We start from the raw sequence: 12,645 nt of genomic DNA, 5'->3' as shown, positions 1-12,645 counted from the left end.
ACTTAACACATTACTACCACTCATTCATTCCCTGTGTTGGACTGGGGAATACTGCATTCTGTAGGGCATGAGAGAGTATTCTTAGGTGGTCTCTTAGAGTAACTTAGCTTACGAATAAGCATACCTCAGAAAAAATTAGTTGTAAAAAAAATTAAGTCATAGGATCAAATATGTTTTCTACAAATACATTAACCTCACATTATAGAGACCAAAATTGTGCCCTGGATTAAAAAAAGCATTTTGCAGAACTATGTCTAAAGTTGTAGTCCAAGAGTGTCATAGACTACTTTTATTGTTGAAAATTAAAACACACCCTATTTGGTGTATACATTGGGGTAAATATTTTTAACACTAATTTCTTTAGGACTTTCTATTCCACTATGTGTGTAAAGCTTTTAAAATGTCCTATGAGGTCATCACAGCATTTCTGCACTGCTTGAAGACTACTGCAGAAGTTTACTAAACACTAAAAATACCTGTATCCACAGACACAGCCCTCCAGAGCAAACTAGGTGGAAAACTGTCCAAAACCCACTACGGATCATTATAGATGATCATTTAAAATAACCAGTTGACATTTCTACAGTGCAGAACTGAAGAACAGTTCTACTAGAAATCAATTATTTGAAATGAGTAAATTTAACCTTCAAAACAATAATACATCTTAAAAACCAAGTAGCTAGTGAGCTCTGTTCATATCCTACATAAAAACTACTTCCTGTATGATGGAGAGAGAAAAAGACAGGAAATCTTCACAAATAATACAGCAAAACTGAGGCCAGTGTTGTGCTCTTTAAAAATATTAACATTTTTAATAAAAATTTTCCCTATCAAGGTTTGTTTTCTTGAAATAACCCATGAATATTGCTGTCTTTGCCAATGTATAAATATTAAAGCCATCACATTGTCGGAGAATAAGAGAAGGAATCATTAACAGGAATTAGTATGATGGGAAAAATGTTAAAAATGTAGGAATACAAGAGAACATGTTTACCCTGCTAAAAATCCACAAAAACTGCCGGGCTTATATCTGATGAAAGACTCTGAGTTAAGGTCAGAAATAAGATAAGGACCTCCATACTTCTCATGTAATGATCAATCCTGTAGTAGCTGGGGCTATTAGGGGAATAAAATACAAGGCATCTAGATAAAACAGTAATACTGTAAAGCTGTATCAGTTGGCAGAAAACGTAATTTTATCTATAGAAAATCCTGAGGAATCTGCTTTAAAAGTATTGAAATTAAGATTAATTTTAATTAATGCTTATCAGAATGCCAACAGCGTCTCTATAAGAATTTAGAATTTCAATAGAATAAACTTTGCTTAGAAATTGCAGGCACTCTAGACTCGATCTTTAAAAAACAAGCAAACACAAACAAACAAAAAACAAAGAAAGAGACTATACAAATCATACCTCCCAATTTTAAAGATTAATACAATGTTAAAATAGCAAAGGCAATACAGTACTGGTGTAGGATAGAACTTATTACTGAGTCAGAACTGAGAGTTCAGAAATAAATCTCCATTATCTTTACAGTTTTTGTTCAGAATGCCAAGATATTTTCAATGGAGAAAAGAATGGCCTTTAAAAGGAAATAAGGAAAACTAGATGGTCCCAGTGAAAAGAATGAAGGCAAGCCTCAACCTCATAGCACGTGCAAACACTGGATTAGTGTTAGAACTCAAGAGCTGAAACTCAGAAGAAAATAAAAGTGTATGTAGTAAATCTTATGACCTCAGACTAGTCAGTGACTTCTTAACATACGGCATTAAACACACGAGCGACTAAAGAAAAGCACATAAGTAAACCAGAAATAAAGAAAGGTTAAAATGTTTGTACTGAAAAGCACAACATCCAAAACACAGACAACCTACTGAAGCAGTGAAACCATTTGAAAACCGTTCATATGACATGGGTTTAATATCTAGAATATATAAACCATTCATATGATGTGGGTTTAATACCTAGAATATATAAACTATTCATATGACATGGGTTTAATATCTAAAATATATAACGGGTGCCCGCAAATCAAAAATACTCAAATCTCAACTGAAAGCAGGTACAGGATCCGAGTAGCCATTTCTTTGAAGACACACAAGTGGTCCACAGGCGTGTCGGAAGATGCCATTAGGGAAGTCAAAATCATGACAAAATACAATTTATCCCAGAGGATGGCGATCATTAAAAAGGGTGTGGGAGAAGGGAGCTCGGTGCTCAGTGCAGAATGCTTACTCAGCACACTTGGGCTCCGGCTCAATGCCAGCACCAAGAGGTTGAAGAAGATAAACAGTGAAAAGCTCGGGTGCTGTGTAAAGAAACTAGACCCTTATGCTCTGGTGCTGGAAATGTGAAATGGGCAGCTACTGTCCACAGCAGTCTGGCAGGCAATCCCTCTAAAGTGTTACCACGCGGGGCCAGAGGACTCCGTGCACACTGCGTGAGTTCCTGTACATGACTGTAGAGTAGGCAACGTCACAGAGTCACGAGTGCCAGTGTTGGCGATGGAAGAGAGAATGCAAGTGGGGCAGCGGGGTTGTTACTAATAGGTAGAGACAAGGGACAGGAGAGTGGTGGAGGAAACTCACTGTAGTTAAGGTTGTGTCAATCAATACACTAAAACTGCTGAATTGAACATTTCTATATGTGACTATGAAAGAGCGTAGGAAAAAGGTTAGCATGAATTATTTTGCTAAAAAGCTGTTATTAAAAATGGAAAAAGAGAGTATTAACGGCTGAATGGGTATGTTAGAATCAGGACATTGAGCTGATTAGTCTTCGAATATGTACTTCGTTAGTTCTACTAACGTGTCTTATGTTAACGAGCCAGCTGAACCAACGTGATGCACCTTGTCCTATTATCTCAGTTAACAGCAGCAACAGAAAATGTCATTTATTTACTCAAAAAATTAATCTTTTACTATCCATATAAAATAAATAGAAATGTACGAGAGGTATCTAGAAATTCTAGTCAAATTGAGAATTTCCAAATAAGAAGTTAAACATTCAGAGGCAAAGATGTTAAACAATCATAAAGTAAGGAGGTCCTGTGACTCAGAACAACACTTTCTTAAAGTTTACACAGAGGCTCTCCCTAGGTCAGGGAGACTGTAACGGTCCAGACTTCTGGATATCTCTCGGATGCAATCCAGCTACCGGGCAAATAAGGTTAGAGGACATTCTCTGACTCTGTTCCCACTTTTACAAAATAAAGTGGCTTCTAAACCACATAATGGCCAAAGTTCCTTCATCTCCAAAGTCCAAATATTTTAAATGTCAATGTAGGAAAGGTCGTGAAGAGTAGCATAGTCATCAAGCTAAACAGTGAATGCAAAGATGGCAAACTGGTGTAATGAAGATAGCTGGCATCCTCTTCACACCAGTGTGGTCATGGCTGCCCCTTCTCCACCCGTGAGGAAGGCAGGCACTGGCATAGTCCCGCACACTTCAGCACACTGTCGGTTAGTTTGGTATGAAGTGTGGGAGGCTTATGTAGGAAGCAAGCATTGGTGTGAGCTTTCTAGAGGCTGAGTTCAAGGCTTCGCAGCTCCAGATGAGCGATCAGGTGGGTAGCCTAGATGACACCCCTGACTCACGTCTTGAACATTCCAGTGTACCACAGACCTCTTCGCTCTTCACCAGCACCTGATACATCACAAATTCTCACCCATTTATGAGGTGTGCCTGCCGCTCTCCGGGTTTGTTATATTTTGGTCTTAACCCTTACTCCTCTTAGGTCTGAATCAAATAGAAACAAAAAGCGTTTCCTCATGTGCTGGAGCAGACCTGTCCAGACCACACGCCTCTCTCCACTGGAACCCATACAGTGCTTTGCTAAGGACATAAAGAGAAAGGGGGATTTTAAAAATCCTCCGAGGAGAGGGATCATAATCCAGATGGATCTCACCCATAGCCTGCTCCCACCTATCTAACGCCAGCAGACAGCTGTAAAGGGAAGCTGACAGCCGCTGTAGATGAACTAGGGAAAGGGGTTAACCTGCACTGGAAGTGGTTGGAAATGTCTGGATCTCACAGAATAGTTTTCTCATGAATAACCTATACTGACTGATAGTAAAAGGCTTTAGCAAATTTTAACATTGACACAAAATCTTGGCTGACTTCAGAAAAAAAATGAAAACATGTTTTCAAGAATTTAAGACAGAAAATTAGGTATATCTATTCAGAAAATGATTTAATAATTTTGGTTGATAAACTTTATTCTTCGTTGCACATTATTTTTAAAAAAATATAAATTGCTTCTCATTCTGCAGAGAATGCAGATCAACATTTAAAAAGCAAATTAACAAGATAGCACTTAAAAAATGTCACCCTTTTATAATTATGTAAAGTAAATTCTGCATTTCTAAATTGCTTCATTATGATCTCAAGTAATCTTAGTGTTCATATTAATTCTGAAAAAAATTTAATTTTTGAGATTTGACAATGAAAAAATCACAACTGTGGCGGTTATGGGAGCTGCAATACATATAGTTTTTCACCTACAATTTTATGAGTGGTAAAAATCTCTTCTAATGATAGAATTAAATCCTAGCTGTATAGATTTATTCCAAATAAAAATTTATACAGCAATTATTTTTACTTTAGCTCATAACTATAACCTTCTTAGTTCTGTTTACTACTTAAGAATGAGGGAGACAATGTGCCTGAATGTGCCCGGCATGTGGTGAGTTAGACCTCTGTGAGACAAGGTCCCACTCTGCAGCCCTGGCTGGCCTCGAACTCCCAGAGGCCTCCTCTGCTTTGCCTGCGCACCACCAGGACTAGAGGCCTGCGACAGCACACCAGGCAGCACTGAGACCTCTCACCACTGCTCACTTTTTTTTTTTATTTGTGAATTGGCAAATAAGTATAAACTGTATTTAATTTATTAAAAAGCACATTCATGTATATTTTAGCTTACGTAAATATAAATATTTAAATTTATTAAAAAGTTGTTTAAGATATTGCCTAAAGTATCCAAGGAAATTTAATTTTTGAAATGATACAAAGCCTCTAGATATAATTTCAAGTTAGTCCCTTTCTGACGCTTAGAAAGATAAATGTAAACAGAGTGGATCAACCCAAGTGTTTAATATTATAACTGTCATACAGCGAAGATCAACGAATTAGAAGATATTTCTGCATATTTCTTTTAATGAGTTGGTGCAAACACACAGATCAGAGAAAATGTCAAGCAGTGTGGAAGATACATGCAGTACCTCCAAAATGCATAAGTCCAGCAGCACCACGAGAACGGATCATCCCCCATCGGAAGAACCCAAATGCAGTCAGTGCCTGAGGAGCCTTTTACCATTACAGTAGCCAAACTTATCAAAATGCGTCAGTGCAAAAGCAGCTTCACATACTGCCGCCCTGTGCTCTGAACTCTCGGAAAGATGAGGTATCAATTTACACTGCATCTCTGAGAGTCAAGGTTGTCATTAGCGAAATAAAAATTCTAATTTTCAGTAATAATTTCAGGATCACATTCCAACAGAACTATAATAATATAAAACTACTTCTATTGTCTTAAATCTTATAAAAAACCTAGCCATTTTCTAGAATGCTACACAAGTAACAACAGGCAGCAAACAGTTACCTTGAATGAGAGAGGAAAACGTTTCCCCACACAAACATACAAGTTAGTCTATTAGGGTCTAATGACATTTTAGTCCCCAGATATAAGACTATGATCTCAAAGAATGCCCTAAAAAGTCACTTTAGTTTGTCAATGAGCTTCTGTTTAACCTCAAAGATAATTATCATTTAAGTTAACGATAATTTTGAAGAGAAAAGCAATTTAGAAAAGACTTACTAACACTCTCAAAGAAATAAGTAAACATTTACACCCACAGTCTTCCTGCTTTGCACATCCTAAGCTTCTGAAAGTATTTAAAGAAGCACACCAAAGAGTGATCGCTCCTGAAATGTGTCGATCAGACTGTTATTGCATAGTTGATGACGAGGACATCTACAGCACTCTACAGTATATACGAGCCCTATGTTTTTACATTGTAATTTAGCAGTAGAGTTTTTAGAAACCAAAGAAAGTAGTAAACGACTCAAGGTAAGGTATTATGCCACTGAATTAGGGAAAATAAAAACTATAATAGCTTAGTATATACATTTCCTTAAGAGTTCAAGATAATCTTAAATTATCATGGTTGAAATTATGTATCTCGTTTGCTTTAAAAATAAAACAAGGGGTTGGGGATTTAGCTCAGTGGTAGAGCGCTTGCCTAGGAAGTGCAAGGCCCTGGCTTCGGTCCCCAGTCCAAAAAAAAAGAACCAATAAATAAATAAATAAATAAATAAATAAATAAATAAATAAATAAATAAATAAATAAAACACAGGGCAGATAGTGGCTCAATGGTTAAGAGCGCTGGCTGCTCTTGTAGAGGACCCAGCTTCAGTTCCCAGCACCCACAATGGCTCGCTCACGATCATCGAGAACTCCAGTTTTAGGGAATCTGATACCCTCTCTGGCTTCTGTGGACACAGGCATGACATGCCTGGATGCAAAACACCCATACATGTAAGATTAAAATAAAAAAAACGAAACGGCAAGGCTGGGAGAGGCTCACTTGGTGCGGGCCTACCCATCATGTGTGAAGACCTGCATGCGTGTGAACCTCCACACCGCAGTAACAACAGATCAGTGGAGAGCAGGGTGAGTGCGGTGATAAAGTGAGGCTCCTTCTCCCTGACTGTTAAGGCTGAAGTGGTATCTCCATGGGAGTCTATTATTGTAGTCTGTGCATATCTGAAAACCTTATATACACTCATAATTAAAAATAAAAACATTTCTTGTGTTCCTAAATCAACACAGTAATTTAAAAATAAAGCTTACAAATACAGAATAGACTATGACCACACCACTAAAATTTTCAGGCCCAAATAAAAGTCATAGCCTCTTTACTAAGTAATGGTTCTAGACTTAGCATACACTATGACTCTTCAGAAAAGCACAGGCAGCTGCCATGTCCGGCAGCAGTACTGGTGGATTGGTACTCTCACACTCTCATTGCTTGGTCTCTGTTGTTTTCACTATGTACCCTGGGTATGGCCATCATAACGGTCCTGGCTTTCTTTTAAAACAGATACTCCAGGGGTTGGGGATTTAGCTCAGCGGTAGAGCGCTTGCCTAGTGAGCGCAAGGCCCTGGGTTCGCTCCCCAGCTCCGAAAAAAACAGAAAAGAAAAAAAAAAAAAACAACAAAAAACCCCCCCAGTACTCCAGTGATTCTGCTCTCTGTTTAACAGTAAAATTAGACTTAACAAAGCAGAAAAATACTGGACAATCCCTTTTCTTAAACTAGTCTTTTTTTGTTGTTGTTAAAACAAGTACTCAGGAAGGAAAGGCAAAAATGACAATCTACATCATCTCTAAACACAAGATTTTTGTCTTTCTTTGCCAAGAGGGAAAAATTGCATATCTAATTTAAATATATGGGTACTTTAGACTTAAGTAATATTAATTATAAAATCCTTTGTTTCTAACTCATGAAATGTTGATCTCAATTCTATATAGGTCTTTCCAGATAGATACTTACATAGTGTGCTTATGTTGGATATTTGGCTTAAATGTACTATTAACTAATTGAATATATATATTCATATATTCATATATAGTATATATATACACATACTGTATATATAGCATATGTATACAATGTGTGTGTATATGTATGTATATACATACAGACATACACATACACACACATATACATACATACTAGGGTGGGGTCAGAAGAACTGAGTTGTCAAATCAAAGTAAACTGGACCTAAGACACATAAACTGAATTTAAAGATTTCGTTTTCTCATAATAAGCCAAAAGCACGTGCTTTCACAGTGTGACACTTCGCACTAATTCAGCTTGCACATCACTGACACACTGCAGGGAACTTTACGGTCTTCTTCGTCAGAAGCCATGAAAAACCTATTTGAAACTATCCTGGTTTGGGAACTCTGAAGAACACCATGTCTCCTGCAATCGCTGTAAATAACCTACCTCACATGGACATTTTTATTTCAGTTAAGGAATTAGATGAATATAGGATCATAAGATATCAAATTCACAGGAATACTTTCATAAAACACTAGGGCTGGAAATTCTTAAAATAATAAGAAAGACTGGTTATAAGCTGCCTTTACTGTAACTCTGAGGTTGAAATAATGTAGGATTTCTATGGGAGCACTGTCAAGTCCTCCCTACAAGGCGCAGAAGCAGTGTCTTTACAGTGAAAGTGACTCCTCTCAGACACTCAGGGACAGGAAGTCAGGATGAGGACAACTCTAGGCTCTGGGGAGCAGTATGAATACAACGGGGTCAGCAAAATGGAAAACATTTAGACAAATTTAGGTGCATAAACTGCAAGTAGCTTCTTTAAATGTTAAATTTAAAAGTTCTTACTCCTAAATGTCACAGTATTCAGTGCGGATGGCTCAATCTAGGTGTCAGACCAAGTATACAGTTACCGTTCAGTGCAGTTCAGTCTTAAGTGGAGGTGGAAACCACTACTTAATAGATAGGAATTCTTCCTGTCCTTGATACAGTTTTTAACATTTTATCCTACAATAACGTTCTTTATAACGTTTAAATAACGTAAGTTTTGTAACGCTATCAAAGAACTGTGGTCTTCTGTTAAAAGACTACGTTCACTAAATGAATATGAGTACAGGAGTCAGACTGAGGGAATAAAGGTCTGCTGTGCTCAGCTACCTTTATAGCTCGAGGAAGCACTTGCACTAGAGTAATTAAAATCATTATTAAAAGTAATTAAAAGCAGCTTTCTTCAAAATGTATACCATCTTATGCAGAATTACTAGCACTAGCAGTAGAGTGTCCTTCCATTCACAAGTCCCATTTATTGCTTAATTTCCTTGTTCTGCAGCCTGGTAAGGAGATCCCTCAGTGTTGGTCTACTAAGTTTAATCGTATGTCCGTATTAATGCAGTCCAACGGCAATAAAACTCACTTAAGAGTTTGAAATATCTCACTTTGCAATTTTTAATCTGTCAAAGAATGTAATTCTCTAAAAGTTGGTCCTTCTAAAAGATGTGCAGTCAACAAAACTGTTTTCTTAATTTTACCTAAAACTGTTTAGTAAAAAGCATTTAAATAAGGGTAAAAATTAGTGTTAAGGTAGACAGGCTTTTTAAAAAAATACTTTCAATGGTGCCACTTCATATTCCTCTTTGTAGTCTAGTAATACCACAGTATGCCCAATAACTAATGTCACTAGTTTAAAATGCATTTAGAACATGATGTGTATCTTTTAGAATACAGAATTCTTTTAAGAATCAGCAGCAACTCAAGCTTTCCTCCTGTTGGCATACAAAAACAACCTTCAATGCTGACGGGTTCCTGCCTGGCCCCGTCCTCTGTGGCACCTCTGTGGGCCTGTGGCAAGGCTTTCCTTTGGAGCAGGAGTCCATTGATCCTAATCACAAGTTATTAGTCTTACGTAACATGTAGAAAATCAGAAAACTGGTTAGCAAAAGGGATCTTTAAAATATAGATAGAATGGAATGTTTTGTCCATTGAAAAAGTTTCTCCTATAATTAACGTTCCTTTTTCTACACAGATAATGGAAATATTCAGTCAATCTGAGCAACAGCAAACAATTAATTAATTAAAGAAGTCTGACCTGGGATTTTTCACTCAAGAGTTTCTGAAACCAAATGAACTTCATATTTATCCATCTCATTTAATCATGATTGCTGAATTGAATGTGTACCTATGTGAAAATGGCAATGCATTCTGAGCTGGCTCAGCCCTTGGCTCTGAGTTCTGTGTCACATCGGGTGTTCTCTCATCATCTGTCCCATTGATACTTTCTGGTGTTAAAGGAGACTGAAGATCTCCTCCTGCTGATTCCTTTAAACAAGAGAGAGAGAGAGAAAAAAAGTAAGACAGTGTTTTAAAGTGTCACAGTTTTGTTCAAGCACACAATTTCATCTAAATGAATTCTTTGTGATGAATCAAATGGCAGTTGAAATTTTAAATTAAATTTTAAAAAGACAACTATTTTTGGCAGGAAATCAACTCATAAGAAAACTAATCAAAATATAATAAATTATAAAGATAACAATTTAGAAATATAATTTCAAAAACCTAAAACTATTTGGGTTACTAAAAGCAACTAAGCAGCATGAAGGTGATGACTGCGGGGATCCCAGCACTCACAAGGCTGAGCAGGAGGACAGTGTGCTAAGGTCAGCCTGGGCAGTACCTCAGCCATGTGTGGCCCAGACAGGGGAGGAGGCAGGAGCAGGTCCACCCTCCTCGCTAGGCTCCGTACTAACTCCAAGAAAGCGAGAAATGACATTTCCTTGGTTTCAGCCCTTTTAGCTAAACTAAAGCAGACACTTTATTATTTTTTTTTAAGGCAATTTATTACTTAATGTTCACAAAGAACTTATTTCACTTCATTCTTTCATACAGCAATAAAGCTGTCAATATCTTTCTTTTCTGTATACAAATTTGACAGGATAATCTGAGGGAGAAACTTTATGAATTCGATACATAAAGAAGATGGAGTTGAGATTTCAGGCAACCCTGTCATACTCTCTTATAAATTATTTCCTATATTTTGTGACCACGAAGAACCACCATCTCTGAAATCCCGTTTCCCGACCACTGTGACAGTTCTTACACAGGGCACAGTGCATGTGCAGCACATAGCAAGGCCATAGGTTTCCTCTACTCCTATCCAACAAGAGACACTTTTACTTTAATTCTGAAACTCAAGTCCTATAATGGAGGTCTTTGACAGAGTTCTAAATATAAAATCTAACAGATTAATCTAATTTTAATTAATTAAAAATTAATAAATTAATTTAAGCTTTCAATTATGTCAATAGTAAGGATTAGCAGAACAGTAGACATTTAGGAATATACCCAACTATGAACTAACTAACCCATACTATTTTTTTAAAAAATATTTATTTCCTAATTTATGTGTAGGGGTGTGTGTGTGTGTGTGTGTGTGTGTGTGTGTGTGTTTGTGTGTATGCTGAAGTGACATGGTACTGTATGCTCCCAGCCATAAGCACTGGAAACTGAACTTGGGTCTCCTGTGAGAATGATGCACTCTTAACTGCTAAGCCATCTCTCCGTCCCGAGTTCATGACATGAGATGCACTGACTGAAGTTAACCTTCGCTCTCCTTGTGTCTTTTTCACTGTTTTACTCCATTAACTGCATAAATGCTTAACAAGAGCCAGCAGTATTTGCCTTCAAGATTGTTTGTGCCATGTACTTACATAATAAATAACTGGATTGAACATTATGCAAATTATTGAAATTTGAACACAAAACTAGGGTATTTTAATAAAAACCAAATAAGTGCTTTAAAATGTCTGAAAAGTAAATGGCTATAAAGTAAAATAAAACTCACAGGTGAATTAAGTATATACAGTACACTATGTATTTTACATGTCATATATACTACATGTCAGAGACATTATATAATAGGGTGTTCGGCTGTCTTTGCAAGTCCCAAGGTTTGACTTGGACTTCTGTCTCTCGACTTCTGATGCAACATGACCTCGCCTTCTCTGCCATAATGGATTACAGCCCTCTGAACTTCAAGCCAAAGTAAATTCAACCTTAAAAACAAGAGCAGAACAAAGCAAAACCAACCTCAAGACTAAAGGAAAGTTATAAAGGACAAAAAGGTCCTTGAGTACACAGATGCTGGAGACGCCAGGAAAAGTTAATACACAGCTCATCTCTCCAGAGGGAGAAGATACTTGGCTGTTCTCCCAGACTGCTGGGGGAAATGGAGTTCGCAACCCCATTTGCTTCCAGTTGGGCCAGGCTCTGCCCTCTCTGCCTATAATATTATATGCTTGTTTACCCCAGACCCTCTCCCCCTAAACCTTGAGCACTACTTCTGGGCCATAAAACCCATCCTTGTGAGAGACGTCACTTGTACTTTACAACAGTCTAAGTGACTTGTGTCCTGACTCCCACATGAACTGTGTTTACCCCGGCCAGTCCCCCTCCACCCTTATCCTAAGCATTGCTTCTAAGTCAGTATGGACAAAAGAGCTTGTGAACATGTCTTAAGCTTTGTAGTACTCATGGGGCTGAGTTAACTGTTACCTTAAAAAAAAAAAAAAAAAAAAAGGACCCTAAAGTGTGCTGTGCTTAGATACAGCAAAAATAAGCTGATATCAGACTCCAAGAACTCTTATCTAACCGGAGCTGAACCAGACTCATTCTTCCTCCCAGTCTGCTTCCCCTGCTGCTATGGAGCCTGCAGGGACCTCCCAGAATTACTATCAGTACAGTTAGGAAGACAAAAGTAGGGTTCAAGTCAACAACATATTCAAAGGTTTTAGATAAAAACATTGGAGAATTAAAATCATTGAATTTTAGCATAAAAATTTTAAGAATCCTTTAAAACAGTGGTTCTCAACATTCCTAATACTACAACACTTTAATACAGTTCATGTCGTGACGACCTGACCATAAAATCATTTTCATTGCTACTTCGTAACTGTAATTTTGCTAATGTTATGAATCGCAATGTAAACGTTTTTGGAGACCGACGTTTGCCTAAGTAGTTGTGATTCACTGCTTTAAACCATTTTTCTCCACATTTTCCCCAACAACAGGGACTGAATCTAGGA

General features: G+C 37.4%; 1 protein-coding gene across 3 annotated transcripts in view; it reads right to left on the bottom strand.

Moving 5' to 3' along the window:
* Homer1 (homer scaffold protein 1) overlaps positions 1–12,645 on the bottom strand; it is a 109,268-nt gene that overhangs the window by 44,925 nt on the left and 51,698 nt on the right. For all 3 annotated transcript variants that reach the window (NM_031707.2, XM_006231775.5, XM_039102105.2), the window contains exon 5: positions 9,744–9,883. In NM_031707.2, the coding sequence (NP_113895.1) occupies positions 9,744–9,883 (140 nt within the window). The remainder of the gene's footprint in view (positions 1–9,743; positions 9,884–12,645) is intronic.

This window comes from Rattus norvegicus, chromosome 2, assembly GCF_036323735.1.
Source record: "Rattus norvegicus strain BN/NHsdMcwi chromosome 2, GRCr8, whole genome shotgun sequence".
Taxonomy (NCBI): Eukaryota; Metazoa; Chordata; class Mammalia; order Rodentia; family Muridae; genus Rattus; species Rattus norvegicus.
This window is presented reverse-complemented; position numbering and strand designations above follow the sequence as displayed.